General features: G+C 37.5%; 2 protein-coding genes and 1 long non-coding RNA gene across 3 annotated transcripts; 2 read left to right on the top strand and 1 right to left on the bottom strand.

Moving 5' to 3' along the window:
- Nucleotides 1-6,583: 6,583 nt before the first annotated feature.
- On the top strand, nucleotides 6,584-7,386 carry LOC141628487 (uncharacterized). The gene is made up of 2 exons (XM_074441625.1): nucleotides 6,584-7,168; nucleotides 7,303-7,386. The coding sequence occupies exons 1-2, from the start codon at nucleotides 6,584-6,586 to the stop codon at nucleotides 7,384-7,386; spliced, it is 669 nt and encodes a 222-aa protein (XP_074297726.1).
- A 2,347-nt stretch (nucleotides 7,387-9,733) lies between these two features.
- LOC141628486 (uncharacterized) lies at nucleotides 9,734-10,227 on the top strand. The gene is made up of 2 exons (XM_074441624.1): nucleotides 9,734-10,009; nucleotides 10,144-10,227. The coding sequence occupies exons 1-2, from the start codon at nucleotides 9,734-9,736 to the stop codon at nucleotides 10,225-10,227; spliced, it is 360 nt and encodes a 119-aa protein (XP_074297725.1).
- A 6,303-nt stretch (nucleotides 10,228-16,530) lies between these two features.
- Nucleotides 16,531-18,661, bottom strand: LOC141634090 (uncharacterized). The gene is made up of 2 exons (XR_012538819.1): nucleotides 18,611-18,661; nucleotides 16,531-16,773 (listed from the first exon to the last, which is right to left on the bottom strand). It is a non-coding gene; the product is annotated as an uncharacterized LOC141634090 (long non-coding RNA).
- Nucleotides 18,662-20,799: the final 2,138 nt, after the last annotated feature.

Genomic DNA, 20,799 nt, shown 5'->3' with positions numbered 1-20,799 from the left:
TTTACGCGCATGAGTGTGGAGGTCGATATTTCCAAACCTTTGATATCTAAATTCCGTTTAAATGGCAAGGTTTATTGTATACAATATGAAGGTTAAAAATTATTTGTTTTAAGTGTGGCAAGCTATGTCACAATTCGGAAACATGTCATAAACAAGGAGTAGTTAGCTTGGATGAAACTGGTCTCGCAAACACAGTGATACAGGGGAATGCTGAAGCGTCAATAGTGAATGTTAATTCACTTGAAGTGGGACTCGGGCCTGAAGAGAAAGACGATTTTGGCAACTGGATGATGGTTACTAAACCTCAAAGAAAGAAATCAGTCAGTACACAAGGTAAACAGAATCAAATATTCGGCCAAACTAATGCTAACAATACGATTTTCAATCTTGAAAAGAATCAAGCGAAACAAGGGTCAAGGTTCGAGATTTTAAATAATCAAGAAAATATCCTTGACAATATGCAATTTCCTAATTTACCTATTGAAAATATCCAATTTACCTCTAAAAACATCACAGACAATAATTCCAAAATAAGACAGAAAATTAATAACTTTAATAAAAAAGCTACTAAAATTCTTTCCCAATCTCGCACCATAATTCGCTCCACCAAATACTCGGCTAAGAGTAAAAATATTCCATCTTCCAATAATATTATCCATAATAATTCTCCTATTATTCTAAAAGATATTTCCAATATCCCCAAGCCAATACAATCTACTACTATCCCTACCAATAACAAGCTCTCTGTTACGATAATTACAAAAAATACAACACCTGCTCCGACTGTCATCGATCATAATGGACCCTCACATACCGTACTTAGACCTCAAACTTCCGCAACTTGTTTATATTATCCCTAATAACGGTACAAGGATTCGGTTCAAATTCGAGTCTTTTAGACGACATGTCTTTAGATGAGATTGACATTGATTCCAAAGATGATAGTGAGGATAACCTTGACGAAGATTCCGCAATCCGTCCCCGCATCACCCTCACCAAAGAGGAGAAATCGAAACTTCGTAAACCATGGAGGCGCTCCCTTATCATCAAAATGTTCGATAAAAACATTGGATACCTCTCGCTCATGCGGAAACTTCAGGCGAAATGGTCGATACGAGGGAAGTTGACACTCACTGACTTAACGGGTTCATACTATATTGCTCGATTCACATCGAGTGAAGATTATGATTTCGTTATTTTTCAAGGTCTATGGATGATAGACGACCATTATTTGACAATTAGAAAATGGGTTCCGAATTTTGTCCCCTCTGAAGACAGCATTAAATTTCTAACGGCGTGGGTTCGTATTCCTAATCTACCTGTCGAATATTTTAACGAGTTTTTTCTCAAGAAGGTAGGGGCGGAAATTGGAGAAGTTGTCCGGATTGATAAGAACACTGCTTCCGCGGAGCGCGATCAATTTACGCGCATGAGTGTGGAGGTCGATATTTCCAAACCTTTGATATCTAAATTCCGTTTAAATGGCAAGGTTTATTGTATACAATATGAAGGTTAAAAATTATTTGTTTTAAGTGTGGCAAGCTATGTCACAATTCGGAAACATGTCATAAACAAGGAGTAGTTAGCTTGGATGAAACTGGTCTCGCAAACACAGTGATACAGGGGAATGCTGAAGCGTCAATAGTGAATGTTAATTCACTTGAAGTGGGACTCGGGCCTGAAGAGAAAGACGATTTTGGCAACTGGATGATGGTTACTAAACCTCAAAGAAAGAAATCAGTCAGTACACAAGGTAAACAGAATCAAATATTCGGCCAAACTAATGCTAACAATATGATTTTCAATCTTGAAAAGAATCAAGCAAAACAGGGGTCAAGGTTCGAGATATTAAATAATCAAGAAAATATTCTTGACAATATGCAATTTCCTAATTTACCTATTGAAAATATCCAATTTACCTCTAAAAACATCACAGACAATAATTCCAAAATAAGACAGAAAATTAATAACTTTAATAAAAAAGCTACTAAAATTCTTTCCCAATCTCGCACCATAATTCGCTCCACCAAATACTCGGCTAAGAGTAAAAATATTCCATCTTCCAATAATATTATCCCTAATAATTCTCCTATTATTCTACAAGATATTTCCAATATCCCCAAGCCAATACAATCTATTACTATCCCTACCAATAACAAGCTCCCTGTTACGATAATTACAAAAAATACAACACCTGCTCCGACTGTCATCGATCATAATGGACCCTCACATACCGTACTTAGACCTCAAACTTCCGCAACTTTGTTATATTATCCCTAATAATGGTACAAGGATTCGGTTCAAATTTGAGTCTTTTAGACGACATGTCTTTAGATGAGATTGACATTGATTTCGAAGATGATAGTGAGGATAACCTTGACGAAGATGCCGCAATCTTTCCCCGCATCACCCTCACTAAAGAGGAGAAAGCGAAACTTCGTAAACCATGGAGGCGCTCCCTTATCATCAAAATGTTCGATAAAAACATTGGATACCTCTCGCTCATGCGGAAACTTCAGGCGAAATGGTCGATACGAGGGAAGTTGACACTCACTAACTTAACGGGTTCATACTATATTGCTCGATTCACATCGAGGGAAGATTATAATTTCATTATTACTCAAGGTCTATGGATGATAGACGACCATTATTTGACAATTAGAAAATGGGTTCCGAATTTTGTCCCCTCCAAGACAACACTAAATTTCTAACGGCGTGGGTTCGTATTCCTAATCTACCTGTCGAATATTTTAACGAGGCTTTTCTCAAGAAGGTAGGGGCGGAAATTGCAGAAGTTGTCCGGATTGATAAGAACACTGCTTCCGCGGAGCGCGGTCAATTTACGCGCATGAGCTTGGAGGTCGATATTTCCAATCCTTTGATATCTAAATTCCGTTTAAATGGCAAGGTTTATTGTATACAATATGAAGGTTAAAAATTATTTGTTTTAAGTGTAGCAAGCTAGGTCACAATTAGGAAACATGTTAAAAACAAGGAGTAGTTAGCTTGGATGAAAATGGTCTCGCAAACACAGTGATACAGGGCAATGCTGAAGCGTCAATAGTGAATGCTAATTCACTTGAAGTGGGACTCGGGCCTGAAGAGAAAGATGATTTTGGCAACTAGATGATGGTTACTAAACCTCAAAGAAAGAAATCAGTCAGTACACAAGGTAAACAGAATCCAATATTCGGCCAACCTAATGCTAACAATATGATTTTCAATCTTGAAAAGAATCAAGCGAAACAAGGGTCAAGGTTCGAGATTTTAAATAATCAAGAAAATATCCTTGACAATATGCAATTTCCTAATTTACCTATTGAAAATATCCAATTTACCTCTAAAAATATCACAGAAAATAATTCCAAAATAAGATAGAAGATTAATAACTTTAATAAACAAGCTACTAAAATTCTTTCCCAATCTCGCACCATAATTTGCTCCACCAAATACTAGGCTAAGAGTAAAAATATTCCATCTTCCAATAATATTATCCCTAATAATTCTCCTATTATTCTACAAGATATTTCCAATATCCCCAAGCCAATACAATCTACTACTATACCTACCAATAACAAGCTCTCTGTTACGATAATTACAAAAAATACAACACCTGCTCCGACTGTCATCGATCATAATGGACCCTCACATACCGTACTTAGACCTCAAACTTTTGCAACTTTGTTATATTATCCCTAATAACGGTACAAGGATTCGGTTCAAATTCGAGTCTTTTAGACGACATGTCTTTAGATGAGATTGACATTGATTCCAAAGATGATAGTGAGGATAACCTTGACGAAGATTCCGCAATCTGTCCCCGCATCACCCTCACTAAAGAGGAGAAATCGAAACTTCGTAAACCATGGAGGCGCTCCCTTATCATCAAAATGTTCTATAAAAACATTGGATACCTCTCGCTCATGCGGAAACTTCAGGCGAAATGGTCGATACGAGGGAAGTTGACACTCACGGACTTAACGGGTTCATACTATATTGCTCGATTCACATCGAGTGAAGATTATGATTTCGTTATTTTTCAAGGTCTATGGATGATAGACGACCATTATTTGACAATTAGAAAATGGGTTCCGAATTTTGTCCCCTTTGAAGACAGCATTAAATTTCTAACGGCGTGGGTTCGTATTCCTAATCTACCTGTCGAATATTTTAACGAGTTTTTTCTCAAGAAGGTAGGGGCGGAAATTGGAGAAGTTGTCCGGATTGATAAGAACACTGCTTCCGCGGAGCGCGATCAATTTACGCGCATGAGTGTGGAGGTCGATATTTCCAAACCTTTGATATCTAAATGTTGTTTAAATGGCAAGGTTTATTGTATACAATATGAAGGTTAAAAATTATTTGTTTTAAGTGTGGCAAGCTAGGTCACAATTCGGAAACATGTCATAAACAAGGAGTAGTTAGCTTGGATGAAACTGGTCTCGCAAACACAGTGATACAGGGGAATGCTGAAGCGTCAATAGTGAATGTTAATTCACTTGAAGTGGGACTCGGGCCTGAAGAGAAAGACGATTTTGGCAACTGGATGATGGTTACTAAACCTCAAAGAAAGAAATCAGTCAGTACACAAGGTAAACAGAATCAAATATTCGGCCAAACTAATGCTAACAATATGATTTTCAATCTTGAAAAGAATCAAGCAAAACAGGGGTCAAGGTTCGAGATATTAAATAATCAAGAAAATATTCTTGACAATATGCAATTTCCTAATTTACCTATTGAAAATATCCAATTTACCTCTAAAAATATCACAGACAATAATTCCAAAATAAGACAGAAAATTAATAACTTTAATAAAAAAGCTACTAAAATTCTTTCCCAATCTCGCACCATAATTCGCTCCACCAAATACTCGGCTAAGAGTAAAAATATTCCATCTTCCAATAATATTATCCCTAATAATTCTCCTATTATTCTACAAGATATTTCCAATATCCCCAAGCCAATACAATCTATTACTATCCCTACCAATAACAAGCTCCCTGTTACGATAATTACAAAAAATACAACACCTGCTCCGACTGTCATCGATCATAATGGACCCTCACATACCGTACTTAGACCTCAAACTTCCGCAACTTTGTTATATTATCCCTAATAATGGTACAAGGATTCGGTTCAAATTTGAGTCTTTTAGACGACATGTCTTTAGATGAGATTGACATTGATTTCGAAGATGATAGTGAGGATAACCTTGACGAAGATGCCGCAATCTTTCCCCGCATCACCCTCACTAAAGAGGAGAAAGCGAAACTTCGTAAACCATGGAGGCGCTCCCTTATCATCAAAATGTTCGATAAAAACATTGGATACCTCTCGCTCATGCGGAAACTTCAGGCGAAATGGTCGATACGAGGGAAGTTGACACTCACTAACTTAACGGGTTCATACTATATTGCTCGATTCACATCGAGGGAAGATTATAATTTCATTATTACTCAAGGTCTATGGATGATAGACGACCATTATTTGACAATTAGAAAATGGGTTCCGAATTTTGTCCCCTCTGAAGACAACACTAAATTTCTAACGGCGTGGGTTCGTATTCCTAATCTACCTGTCGAATATTTTAACGAGGCTTTTCTCAAGAAGGTAGGGGCGGAAATTGCAGAAGTTGTCCGGATTGATAAGAACACTGCTTCCGCGGAGCGCGGTCAATTTACGCGCATGAGCTTGGAGGTCGATATTTCCAATCCTTTGATATCTAAATTCCGTTTAAATGGCAAGGTTTATTGTATACAATATGAAGGTTAAAAATTATTTGTTTTAAGTGTAGCAAGCTAGGTCACAATTAGGAAACATGTTAAAAACAAGGAGTAGTTAGCTTGGATGAAAATGGTCTCGCAAACACAGTGATACAGGGCAATGCTGAAGCGTCAATAGTGAATGCTAATTCACTTGAAGTGGGACTCGGGCCTGAAGAGAAAGATGATTTTGGCAACTAGATGATGGTTACTAAACCTCAAAGAAAGAAATCAGTCAGTACACAAGGTAAACAGAATCCAATATTCGGCCAACCTAATGCTAACAATATGATTTTCAATCTTGAAAAGAATCAAGCGAAACAAGGGTCAAGGTTCGAGATTTTAAATAATCAAGAAAATATCCTTGACAATATGCAATTTCCTAATTTACCTATTGAAAATATCCAATTTACCTCTAAAAATATCCCAGAAAATAATTCCAAAATAAGATAGAAGATTAATAACTTTAATAAACAAGCTACTAAAATTCTTTCCCAATCTCGCACCATAATTTTCTCCACCAAATACTCGGCTAAGAGTAAAAATATTCCATCTTCCAATAATATTATCCCTAATAATTCTCCTATTATTCTACAAGATATTTCCAATATCCCCAAGCCAATACAATCTACTACTATACCTACCAATAACAAGCTCTCTGTTACGATAATTACAAAAAATACAACACCTGCTCCGACTGTCATCGATCATAATGGACCCTCACATACCGTACTTAGACCTCAAACTTCCGCAACTTTGTTATATTATCCCTAATAACGGTACAAGGATTCGGTTCAAATTCGAGTCTTTTAGACGACATGTCTTTAGATGAGATTGACATTGATTCCAAAGATGATAGTGAGGATAACCTTGACGAAGATTCCGCAATCTGTCCCCGCATCACCCTCACTAAAGAGGAGAAATCGAAACTTCGTAAACCATGGAGGCGCTCCCTTATCATCAAAATGTTCTATAAAAACATTGGATACCTCTCGCTCATGCGGAAACTTCAGGCGAAATGGTCGATACGAGGGAAGTTGACACTCACTAACTTAACGGGTTCATACTATATTGCTCGATTCACATCGAGGGAAGATTATAATTTCATTATTACTCAAGGTCTATGGATGATAGACGACCATTATTTGACAATTAGAAAATGGGTTCCGAATTTTGTCCCCTTTGAAGACAGCATTAAATTTCTAACGGCGTGGGTTCGTATTCCTAATCTACCTGTCGAATATTTTAACGAGTTTTTTCTCAAGAAGGTAGGGGCGGAAATTGGAGAAGTTGTCCGTATTGATAAGAACACTGCTTCCGCGGAGCGCGATCAATTTACGCGCATGAGTGTGGAGGTCGATATTTCCAAACCTTTGATATCTAAATGTTGTTTAAATGGCAAGGTTTATTGTATACAATATGAAGGTTAAAAATTATTTGTTTTAAGTGTAGCAAGCTAGGTCACAATTAGGAAACATGTTAAAAACAAGGAGTAGTTAGCTTGGATGAAAATGGTCTCGCAAACACAGTGATACAGGGCAATGCTGAAGCGTCAATAGTGAATGCTAATTCACTTGAAGTGGGACTCGGGCCTGAAGAGAAAGATGATTTTGGCAACTAGATGATGGTTACTAAACCTCAAAGAAAGAAATCAGTCAGTACACAAGGTAAACAGAATCCAATATTCGGCCAACCTAATGCTAACAATATGATTTTCAATCTTGAAAAGAATCAAGCGAAACAAGGGTCAAGGTTCGAGATTTTAAATAATCAAGAAAATATCCTTGACAATATGCAATTTCCTAATTTACCTATTGAAAATATCCAATTTACCTCTAAAAATATCCCAGAAAATAATTCCAAAATAAGATAGAAGATTAATAACTTTAATAAACAAGCTACTAAAATTCTTTCCCAATCTCGCACCATAATTTTCTCCACCAAATACTCGGCTAAGAGTAAAAATATTCCATCTTCCAATAATATTATCCCTAATAATTCTCCTATTATTCTACAAGATATTTCCAATATCCCCAAGCCAATACAATCTACTACTATACCTACCAATAACAAGCTCTCTGTTACGATAATTACAAAAAATACAACACCTGCTCCGACTGTCATCGATCATAATGGACCCTCACATACCGTACTTAGACCTCAAACTTCCGCAACTTTGTTATATTATCCCTAATAACGGTACAAGGATTCGGTTCAAATTCGAGTCTTTTAGACGACATGTCTTTAGATGAGATTGACATTGATTCCAAAGATGATAGTGAGGATAACCTTGACGAAGATTCCGCAATCTGTCCCCGCATCACCCTCACTAAAGAGGAGAAATCGAAACTTCGTAAACCATGGAGGCGCTCCCTTATCATCAAAATGTTCTATAAAAACATTGGATACCTCTCGCTCATGCGGAAACTTCAGGCGAAATGGTCGATACGAGGGAAGTTGACACTCACGGACTTAACGGGTTCATACTATATTGCTCGATTCACATCGAGTGAAGATTATGATTTCGTTATTTTTCAAGGGCTATGGATGATAGACGACCATTATTTGACAATTAGAAAATGGGTTCCGAATTTTGTCCCCTTTGAAGACAGCATTAAATTTCTAACGGCGTGGGTTCGTATTCCTAATCTACCTGTCGAATATTTTAACGAGTTTTTTCTCAAGAAGGTAGGGGCGGAAATTGGAGAAGTTGTCCGTATTGATAAGAACACTGCTTCCGCGGAGCGCGATCAATTTACGCGCATGAGTGTGGAGGTCGATATTTCCAAACCTTTGATATCTAAATGTTGTTTAAATGGCAAGGTTTATTGTATACAATATGAAGGTTAAAAATTATTTGTTTTAAGTGTGGCAAGCTAGGTCACAATTCGGAAACATGTCATAAACAAGGAGTAGTTAGCTTGGATGAAACTGGTCTCGCAAACACAGTGATACAGGGGAATGCTGAAGCGTCAATAGTGAATGCTAATTCACTTGAAGTGGGACTCGGGCCTGAAGAGAAAGACGATTTTGGCAACTGGATGATGGTTACTAAACCTCAAAGAAAGAAATCAGTCAGTACACAAGGTAAACAGAATCAAATATTCGGCCAAACTAATGCTAACAATATGATTTTCAATCTTGAAAAGAATCAAGCGAAACAAGGGTCAAGGTTCGAGATATTAAATAATCAAGAAAATATCCTTGACAATATGCAATTTCCTAATTTACCTATTGAAAATATCCAATTTACCTCTAAAAATATCACTGACAATAATTCCAAAATAAGACAGAAAATTAATAACTTTAATAAAAAATCTACTAAAATTCTTTCCCAATCTCGCACCATAATTCGCTCCACCAAATACTCGGCTAAGAGTAAAAATATTCCATCTTCCAATAATATTATCCCTAATAATTCTCCTATTATTCTACAAGATATTTCCAATATCCCCAAGCCAATACAATCTACTACTAACCCTACCAATAACAAGCTCCCAGTTACGATAATTACAAAAAATACAACACCTGCTCCGACTGTCATCGATCATAATGGACCCTCACATACCGTACTTAGACCTCAAACTCCCACAACTTTCTTATATTATCCCTAATAACGGTACAAGGATTCGGTTCAAATTCGAGTCTTTTAGACGACATGTCTTTAGATGAGATTGACATTGATTCCGAAGATGATAGTGAGGATAACCTTGACGAAGATGCCGCAATCTGTCCCCGCATCACCCTCACTAAAGAGGAGAAAGCAAAACTTCGTAAACCATGGAGGCGCTCCCTTATCATCAAAATGTTCGATAAAAACATTGGATACCTCTCGCTCATGCGGAAACTTCAGGGCGAAATGCTCGATACGAGGGAAGTTGACACTCACTGACTTAACGGGTTCATACTATATTGCTCGATTCACATCGAGGGAAGATTATGATTTCGTTATTTTTCAAGGTCTATGGATGATAGACGACCATTATTTGACAATTAGAAAATGGGTTCCGAATTTTGTCCCCTCTGAAGACAGCATTAAATTTCTAACGGCGTGGGTTCGTATTCCTAATCATCCTGTCGAATATTTTAACGAGGCTTTTCTCAAGAAGGTAGGGGCGGAAATTGGAGAAGTTGTCCGGATTGATAAGAACACTGCTTCCGTGGAGCGCGGTCAATTTACGCGCATGAGTGTGGAGGTCGATATTTCCAAACCTTTGATATCTAAATTTCGTTTAAATGGCAAGGTTTATTGTATACAATATGAAGGTTAAAAATTATTTGTTTTAAGTGTGGCAAGCTAGGTCACAATTCGGAAACATGTCATAAACAAGGAGTAGTTAGCTTGGATGAAACTGGTCTCGCAAACACAGTGATACAGGGGAATGCTGAAGCGTCAATAGTGAATGCTAATTCACTTGAAGTGGGACTCGGGCCTGAAGAGAAAGATGATTTTGGCAACTAGATGATGGTTACTAAACCTCAAAGAAAGAAATCAGTCAGTACACAAGGTAAACAGAATCAAATATTCGGCCAAACTAATGCTAACAATATGATTTTCAATCTTGAAAAGAATCAAGCGAAACAAGGGTCAAGGTTCGAGATTTTAAATAATCAAGAAAATATCCTTGACAATATGCAATTTCCTAATTTACCTATTGAAAATATCCAATTTACCTCTAAAAATATCACTGACAATAATTCCAAAATAAGACAGAAAATTAATAACTTTAATAAAAAATCTACTAAAATTCTTTCCCAATCTCGCACCATAATTCGCTCCACCAAATACTCGGCTAAGAGTAAAAATATTCCATCTTCCAATAATATTATCCCTAATAATTCTCCTATTATTCTACAAGATATTTCCAATATCCCCAAGCCAATACAATCTACTACTAACCCTACCAATAACAAGCTCCCAGTTACGATAATTACAAAAAATACAACACCTGCTCCGACTGTCATCGATCATAATGGACCCTCACATACCGTACTTAGACCTCAAACTCCCACAACTTTCTTATATTATCCCTAATAACGGTACAAGGATTCGGTTCAAATTCGAGTCTTTTAGACGACATGTCTTTAGATGAGATTGACATTGATTCCGAAGATGATAGTGAGGATAACCTTGACGAAGATGCCGCAATCTGTCCCCGCATCACCCTCACTAAAGAGGAGAAAGCAAAACTTCGTAAACCATGGAGGCGCTCCCTTATCATCAAAATGTTCGATAAAAACATTGGATACCTCTCGCTCATGCGGAAACTTCAGGCGAAATGCTCGATACGAGGGAAGTTGACACTCACTGACTTAACGGGTTCATACTATATTGCTCGATTCACATCGAGGGAAGATTATGATTTCGTTATTTTTCAAGGTCTATGGATGATAGACGACCATTATTTGACAATTAGAAAATGGGTTCCGAATTTTGTCCCCTCTGAAGACAGCATTAAATTTCTAACGGCGTGGGTTCGTATTCCTAATCATCCTGTCGAATATTTTAACGAGGCTTTTCTCAAGAAGGTAGGGGCGGAAATTGGAGAAGTTGTCCGGATTGATAAGAACACTGCTTCCGTGGAGCGCGGTCAATTTACGCGCATGAGTGTGGAGGTCGATATTTCCAAACCTTTGATATCTAAATTTCGTTTAAATGGCAAGGTTTATTGTATACAATATGAAGGTTAAAAATTATTTGTTTTAAGTGTGGCAAGCTAGGTCACAATTCCGAAACATGTCATAAACAAGGAGTAGTTAGCTTGGATGAAAATGGTCTCGCAAACACAGTGATACAGGGCAATGCTGAAGCGTCAATAGTGAATGCTAATTCACTTGAAGTGGGACTCGGGCCTGAAGAGAAAGATGATTTTGGCAACTAGATGATGGTTACTAAACCTCAAAGAAAGAAATCAGTCAGTACACAAGGTAAACAGAATCCAATATTCGGCCAACCTAATGCTAACAATATGATTTTCAATCTTGAAAAGAATCAAGCGAAACAAGGGTCAAGGTTCGAGATTTTAAATAATCAAGAAAATATCCTTGACAATATGCAATTTCCTAATTTACCTATTGAAAATATCCAATTTACCTCTAAAAATATCACAGAAAATAATTCCAAAATAAGACAAAAGATTAATAACTTTAATAAACAAGCTACTAAAATTCTTTCCCAATCTCGCACTATAATTCGCTCCACCAAATACTCGGTTAAGAGTAAAAATATTCCATCTTCCAATAATATTATCCCTAATAATTCTCCTATTATTCTATAAGATATTTCCAATATCCCCAAGTCAATACAATCTACTACTATCCCTAACAATAACAAGCTCCCTGTTACGATAATTACAAAAAATACAACACCTGATTCGACTGTCATCGATCATAATGGACCCTCACATACCGTACTTAGACCTCAAACTTCCGCAACTTCGTTATCTTCCTCAACATCCTCAGTTCGAGATGATACCTCTCACACAGACACTTACGAAATCAGTATGGAAGGAGACCCTCGCACCCTATATGGAGGTGATGGTACCGGAGTGCACGATAATGGACCTCACCCTCAAAACAATCTAGGAGGACCCCTCGAATCTTCAATTGGAGATGTCGATTCCATGGAACATTAATCAAGTTCTATCGCTTGTAAGTCGAGCTTATCTAACACATTTACTTTATGCACCGTTTAATATGTCGGACAGAATCGCAGCTATATCACCTAATATGTCCCCAATAACCTGTATGGTTTGGAATATAAAAGGGACCGGTAATAAAATTAAAATTAATGCTCTTAAGGATGTGGTTAAGACGTATAAGCCTTCTATTATTGCTCTTGACGAAACTTATATGAATGGTAACCCCGCTCTCAAGATACAGAAAATTATAGGCTATAATGGCCATCCACGGGTCGAGGCAAACGGTTTTAGTGGTGGTATTTCGCTCTATTGGAGACCTGAACTTGTATCTGTCACACCAGTTAAAGAGCACTCGCAGTATATCACAATCGAGGTTTCACGTAATGGTGACTTGCCATGGTTTTTTTTTCCGCTGTCTATGCAAGCTCGAATCCCACAAATCGATTAGAATTTTGGTCGGAGTTGGGACGTTTTGCACGAAACAATAACCATCCGTGGATGCTAGCTGGTGATTATAATGAAACTCGGTCCTTAGAAGAGTGTCATGAAGGTGATCAGAATATGGCACGCAGGTGCGATTTATTTAACAATTGGATCGAGAATTGCCGACATATTAAATTATAATTTTCAGGACCGGCTCACAAATGGGCTCGAGGACATTCTGAATCAACAAGACAGAGTGCTCATCTTGATAGAGCACTATGTAACATCGAATGGAGCACTTTGTTTGGGGATGCTAGTGTGCGACATCTTCCCGCTTTCCAGTCCGATCACTGCCCATTATTAATATCTCCCAATGGTTTTACTCCTCTTAATGCTCTCCAAAGATCGTTTCGTTTTGAAGCGGCGTGGATGACACATGAGAATTTTTCGAACTTCATTGCATCGAGTTGGATAACGGGTAATAACTTAGTTTCCCAATTATCTGATTTGTCTACTAAATTACAAAGATGGAACAAAGACGTGTTCGGTAATATTTTTCGACAAAAAAGGCAATTATTAGCTCGAATAGAAGATTGTCAGCGCATCCTTTCAAACCAGAGCGAGAGTCATATGATTAAAGCTTGAGGTGAGACTACGAAAAGAGTTAGATGATATTCTTGAATGTGAAGAGCTATTATGGTACCAAAAATCTCGGGTCGAATTCATTAGAGATGGTGATCAAAATACCTCTTATTTTCATGTTAGTTGGTTAGTTCGCCGGTGGAGAAATCGCATAAGTTCTTTAAAGAATGACGAGGGTCACTGGGTTGAAAATAACGACGATATTAAGAAGATTGTCATGCACTATTACAAGAAGCTTTACACGGATGATATGCCCGACGATAATGATGCAGACATCTCGTATGATTTATTCCAAGAATATAGCAACGAGCATTGGGAATGGTTAACTAAATACTATTCTAAAGCGGAGATTGATAACGTTATAATGCATATGGGCTCGCTTAAAGCACCCAGACCTGATGGTTTTCAGGCCCTTTTATATCAAAAACAGTGGGCAATTATTAGACAAGATGTTTATATGATGGTTATGAAGGCACTCGAGGGGAAAGGGTTACCAGCTGATCTAAATGATACGCATATAGTCTTGATTCCGAAGGTCCCTAGTCCGGAATACATATCTCAATTTCGCCCTATAAGCCTTTGTAATGTGGCTTACAGAATTATAAGTAAGACTATTGCCAACCGAATTAGAAAAGTTCTCCCTTGGCTCATATCTGAAAATAAAAGTGGATTTGTCCCGGGACGTCAAGTCATAGATAATATCATTGTTTTTCAAGAAGCGATTCATACTATGCGGAAAAAAAAAGGAAAAACGGGTTATATGGCTATCAAAATTGATTTGGAGAAAGTTTATAACCGTCTCAAATGGATTTTTATTAGGAGCACCATGCCGCATATGGGCCTTCCTTTTCTTTTGATAGATAAAGTGATGGAATGTTTGACCACTATGACTATGCGAATTCTGTGGAATGGTGAACCGACTAAAACTTTTAAGCCTACTAGAGGGGTTAGACAAGGTGATCCATTATCATCATACCTCTTCGTTATGTGTCTCGAAAAATTACAACAATCTATTAATGTTCGTGTTCGTGGCAAGGATTGGCTCCCAATTCCCATATGTAAAAATGGCCCCAAAATTTCTAATCTTTTCTTCACTGACGATATGGTTTTATTCGCGGAAGCAAGAGCTGATCAAGCTCATGTTATTAAATATGTTCTTGATAATTTTGCCGCGCTTCAGGTGAAAAAGTAAGTATGGCGAAATCTAAACTATTCTTTTCCGCTAATACCACGAGTTCAGATATAGACGATGTCAAAAATATTCTTGGATTTGAAGTAACTAACGACTTGGGCACATATTTGGGTATGCCGACTATTAATAGGCGCATGACAAAGCCTACTTTTGCTCACCTCGAAGAGATTCAATAAACATTTGGCAGGATTGCAAACTAAGCATTTATCGCTTGCAGGTCGGAATACAATCTACCTTTCTACTATGGCTAATTACAGTATGCAAACCGCGAAGATACCAAGATCAGTATATGACTCGTTTGACAGAAAGACTAGAGGGTTCTTATGGCGAGGTACTGAGGAGCATAAGAAAGTTCATTTGATTTTTTGGGACACGGTTCAGATACCAAAATCTATGGGAGGCTTAGGACTTCGTTCCTCTCGACAGTCAAATGCAGCGTTTTTAACCAAGTTAGGATGGTGAGTTTTGTCCGAGCCAAGCACAATATAGGCTCGGGACCTCCGTTCTAAGTATTGTTATGGTCGATGTGATGTTGACATATTCCAACCTAAACCAAATATGTCCAATGTTTGGGCTGGTATTACCTCGCAAGCAAAAATAATTAATAGTGGAAGCATAGTTGCGGTGGGGAATGGTCGTAAAACATTGTTTTAGGATCATTCTTTGGTGGATTCAGGTAGCATGTCAAATAGAGCTACTATGACGATACATGATGACATTCTAGGTGCCACCATAGCAGATATGTTGGACGAAACACCGGGTTGGAAATGGGACGCCTTTTCAAATTATTTATCTCGTGAGGACTTATTAAAAATTGCTGCATATTCTTTATACCCGGAGTCGTATTTAGAAGACTCGTTTTATTGGAATGCCTCGTCTAGCGGTAAATTTTCCATCAAATCTACTTTAGGTCTTATTAAGACCGCAAAAGCGCCACCAGAAGTGGATACGATGGCATGGCATGTCATTTGGAAAAAACCCGTCCAACAAAGAATCTGAATGTTTATATGGCTAACAACATGCGGCCATCTTATGACTAATTGAAACTGGGTTAGGCAAGGATTGCATGATGATCCTGCTTGTCCAAGATGCCTCAAGGATGACGAGACAACAGATCATCTTTTACGCAGGTGCCCTTTCTCGACTGAAATATGGGAGCAACTTGGTGAGTGCGCTGTTTTATCGACTTTTTATTCCTTGCCTTTCACGAGTTGGGTTTCCAAAAATGCTAGTAACAGTATCTCCCTCGCCACCCACGATTGGTCCGTGAAATTTGCAATAACTTGTTGGTGGATTTGGCGCTGGCATAACAACGTAGTTTTTAGACGGTCCGAGGATCATATTCGGTTTTTGCGAGGTCAATTCGACTTCAATAGGAAAGTGCCTTTCACTTCTCATGCGTTATTTGTAACTCTATGAGAGCGGAGATGAGGGCTCTTGTGGTCGGGTTGGAATATGCTCGATCTATTGGGGTTCGAAAATTGCTGGTGCATATGGATAATTCATCGTGTGTAAGCTATGTTCAGCAGGAACAACTCTTAAGCAATAGCCTTCATCCTCTAGTTCAACGATGCATTGATTGTTGGAGTATGTGTACTCAACAATAGTGCGATTACATGATTTAAATATCATTTGTAAATCTCAAATAAGAATACGTAAGGGATGATTCATTTATATAGTCAACTGATCAACATTAATTGGTAACGATTGGCTTGCTAGAGTTTGACATTACTGTCGTAGGACGGTGGTGGTCAGTTGATCCCTTAAGGTCACACCTATAGGATGATGCCCTAATCAGTAAAGTTAATTACTTGTATATCTGTGACACCCCTCGATGAGGCATCAAAAGAACTATTAAATCTAAGCGGAAAAATAAGGGATTTTTAAAACCTTTAAAGTTTAAAGTGTGAAATCCACCATAAGTGATCAAACGAAAATGAAAAGTAAGATGAATAAGTTTTACAATTAAAAACGAAGTGCGTTGGGGAAAAGATATCCCACGAATAAACACAAGTCTAACTATAGGTGAGTCTAGGCAAACTATAACTAAGGTCCAAGGTTCAACGTTCTCGCTAGCTCACACGTCTTCCCCATAATCTGCATCACAAACCTGTCATTCATGTAAACATGAACGCCACGATCGATGGGGAGTAACTCGGGGTTCTCCAGCCACAATATGTCAAAATGCACATAAGCAAGAACTTAATTAAACATATTGATCATGCATCATACTTGAATAATATGAACAAGGGAATATAAACGATAATCATAATGAGATAGGCACATTGCATTCTTAATGAGATAGGCATGGTACATTATATTAAACATGCATTCAAGGTAACCCAAAACATGGATATGAGATTAGACATCGAATCATATGAAGAAGGTAAACAACGGATCAATTGAATAGAAAATACATGGATGGAAACCAATAGCCATTACTTGAAAACCTCTTAACAACCATAGCACGGGACGTGGCTACTAATGTCACATTCATACTTATGGCTTGCATCTCACCATAAGAACGGATGGGAACATCAATCCCGCCGATCATATCGCAACTAGGGGCTTGCATCTCACCACTAGTATCCGATAGGACCAAGACTCTCACAAACAATCATAGAAGACGTGCACTCTCGTATATAAGAACACGCCAATGACCGTAATCAGCAAGACATTTACAAAGGCTTTGACTCAAACAAGACAGACCCCTAGACTCCAACCTCTTGGTAGGACGACGATCATAATACGGTCCTAGTCTAAACCTCGGATCCGACTCTCGGGATGGGCGACACCCGATTCGACAAACGATACCAAATCGTATCCAAGACTCGAAACATGGCACGCACTCGTATCCAAAGGTCGAGTAACCTCTAATCGGAAACATGGCACGCACTCGTATCCAAAGGTCCGAAGAAAGGCGGAAGGATATCCTAATTCGGAAACATGGCACGCACTCGTACCAAAGGTCCAAAGAAGGAAAGATAACCCAATCCGGAAACATGGCTCACACTCGTGACCAAAGGTCCGAAAAGGGTAAATAGGGAAAGTCAAGTCGTCACACAATGTAAGTCGTCACACTTGGGTCACAAATACGAGTGGAAAAGATTGCACAAACATAACGTAAACAATTCATGTGAAGCATGCATAAGTATAAAGGTATAAGAAACATCAAGTACTCCCATGATAAAAGAGTCTCAACACATCATACACAAGCATTAGAACCAAAGTTAAGATGCATACCCAACAAGAAACTCAAAACCCAATCTATAACAAGAAGTTTAGTACTCGACTACAACAAGGGTCAACTTCAAACGGTCATAACTTGAGTTCTATACATGATAATGAGGTGAAACCAGTTGGAGGTGATAGCTTATCCTCTTACGGTTCTAACGGTAGGTCATAAGCCCCAAACAAACAAGTAACGAAGAAGTTATGGCCATTTTACGAAAACTGGTCCAGGCTGTGTGCGCAGCCTGCGCCGAGGTGCGCAGCCTGCGCCGTGGTGCTGATTTGCACGACACAACAACTCACCTTCATCCCCAAATCATTTTTTTACCATGCCATTACAATCCTAATTCCACCATATATTACCCAAGCAACTTTATACAAGTATTAAGGGTGAAATCAAAGCATAAAAGAGGGATTAAAACACAAGGTTCGATTCAAATTCAAACAATTCCAAACTAACAAATTCGTGACATAATTAAACACAATTATTAAGCATGAATAAGACGGTTTCTTTACTAATTTATCCATATAAACATTCATGTAACCCAAAGGATTGGAAATTCCTTCAACTAACCATGAGATGGTTTCTCATACAAACTCATTCAATAACAAACATGTGAAACAAGAAAAGATTCAAACTTTAACATACATATGAACCAACTACAACATATAAACACACAAATTTGACATAATGTCGAGTAACCCATCACCGTTACCTTTTTGCACTTAAATCCACAAAAGACTCGTCTACCTTTCAAGAATCCACTTAGGGTCAACTAAACTTTCTCCTAAACATAAGAAAACACAAAATAAGACTAAGAATCAAAATTAGAAAAAGGGTACCATGTGTAATATGGGTCGACAGCCCTAAATAAGGAGGAAAGTCGGATCTTTTCTTACCTAGAAAGATGGAGGGCGATGAGAGGAAGAGATAGACGCGAAAATCACTTGAATCGGATAAGAATTGAGCAAGTTATGGTGTTTTGAAGATTTGTAAGAGGAGAGTATGAAAATGGTGTTTGTGTTTGTGGTGGTGTTGCTGAAATTGTGAGGAAGGAGGAGGGGTTAGGGTTTCCCTCATTATTTTGATGAGGAGGAAGGAGTAGTAGGTGAGTCCATTGGTCATACTAGGCCCAATAAGCAAAATTGAGTCGATATACACATGAATTTACGTCTCAAGCCCACTACAACTCAAGACGGAGAATATTATTATTATTATCATTATTATCCGACCAAAATATTTATTTTGTATAACTTAAGCTTTAAAAATATAATATTTATAAAAATCATGTTTAATAATGAAATTAATTAAATTAAATAATTTAAAATATAAATAAGACCATAGAATGGTTAATTAAATTATAAATGTCAAAATGGAAAATTCGCGGGTGTTACAATCACCCCATCTTTTAAAAAGTTTCGTCCTCGAAACTTGAAGGTAGAAAAGAAAGGTTATAAAAAGCAAAATTGAACTTTTAAAATTGGTAACCAAAACATTAAAAGGTTACTTATCGTAAGAATCAAAATCCTTTCAGAAGTCTCAAATAAAATTTTAAAATGAACGATTCTCATCAAAGGAACGAAAATGCTCTCGTTGCGCATTCAAGAACATCACATTCCAAATCGAAGATATGGTCAAAAGCAAATTATTTGTATAAATCGAAAATCAAAATACTTTCAAAAACATTAATGAAGAGTTTTCAAAGGTATAAGTCTCATTCATGGAACGAAATTGCTCTTGTCGTGCACACAAGAACGCTAACTTTCCAAGTCAAAGACAAATTTAAAACAAAAATCACTCGCCGACAAGCGTAGAACAAGTTATTAAACGTTTCAAATAACGAGTTCTAACATCCGATCAACGTCAAAATCGAAAGAAAAAGGTAATTCACTCAAATTTTCTTTTGCCAAAGCCAAATTAGAGATAGAGGTTTCACTTTTAAACTCAAATGGAGTCAAATTTCCGAAAATATAGTATTAAACTCTGACAAAGGAATCATAAGTAGGTCAAAGTTAGTTAGAAATTGAGCAAAATTAAAAGTAACTCGGGTTTAGCAATTAAAATCAATAAAAAGAAGTTGTACTCATAGAACAAAAGGAGAACTAAATCAAATTCCCATTTTCAAACCTTTAAAATAGGTAGGGTTTTATAAAAGTAACATAAACTTTTAACAATGGATCAAAAGTGGTAGCTTGAAATGTTTAGAAATATTACGAAATGAAGAGAACTTAGATATCATGAACACAAGGTACGCTAAGAGGGTTCAAACTTTACCAACAAAAGAGCTATGATGAACTTCCTAGGAGAAGTGTTGAAATCGAGTCTACAAGGATATCAAAGATTGAATTTCACAAGTTACGAGTATCAAATTTAAAGGAGGAGCATGATGAAGCGAAGAAGAGAGGTATGAACGGAAATGCTTATGCTTAAGGAACGAAGGAATTTAAACAACAAGGAAACGCCAGAAAGACAAATCTCAAACAACAAAGTCATCCTGAACGGTAACTCATAACCACATAACTCCCAAGAATTTCCTCAAAATACTTGCACACTTTACTCCTATGCTATCCCGTGGGTCAAGTCACTCCACCACAATTGTGATTCCATAACCCTCAAATATAAGTCATCTATAAACGATTTCCACGAAAGATCAAAACTACTAACAGAGTTACACACATAACCAACTATCGACTACTAGGAGTTCTCACTATGGTAAAATCCTTAATCAAAGGTCAAAATTTCAAGGTCTTCATACTTTCTAACACTCCAAACCAAAAACTTATTCACACCCGAATTCACAAGCATAGATGATCACATTCCCCAAATCATAAAGACCACCAACCAAAAGTAAATAGGTTTGTCATACAATTTTTCCTACCCAACTCAACTCGAGTTCCACTAATC

The sequence above is a fragment of the Silene latifolia genome, chromosome Y, assembly GCF_048544455.1.
Source record: "Silene latifolia isolate original U9 population chromosome Y, ASM4854445v1, whole genome shotgun sequence".
Classification (NCBI taxonomy): Eukaryota; Viridiplantae; Streptophyta; class Magnoliopsida; order Caryophyllales; family Caryophyllaceae; genus Silene; species Silene latifolia.
The sequence above is the reverse complement of the archived record's forward strand: the minus strand, read 5'-3'. Positions and strand labels throughout refer to the sequence as shown.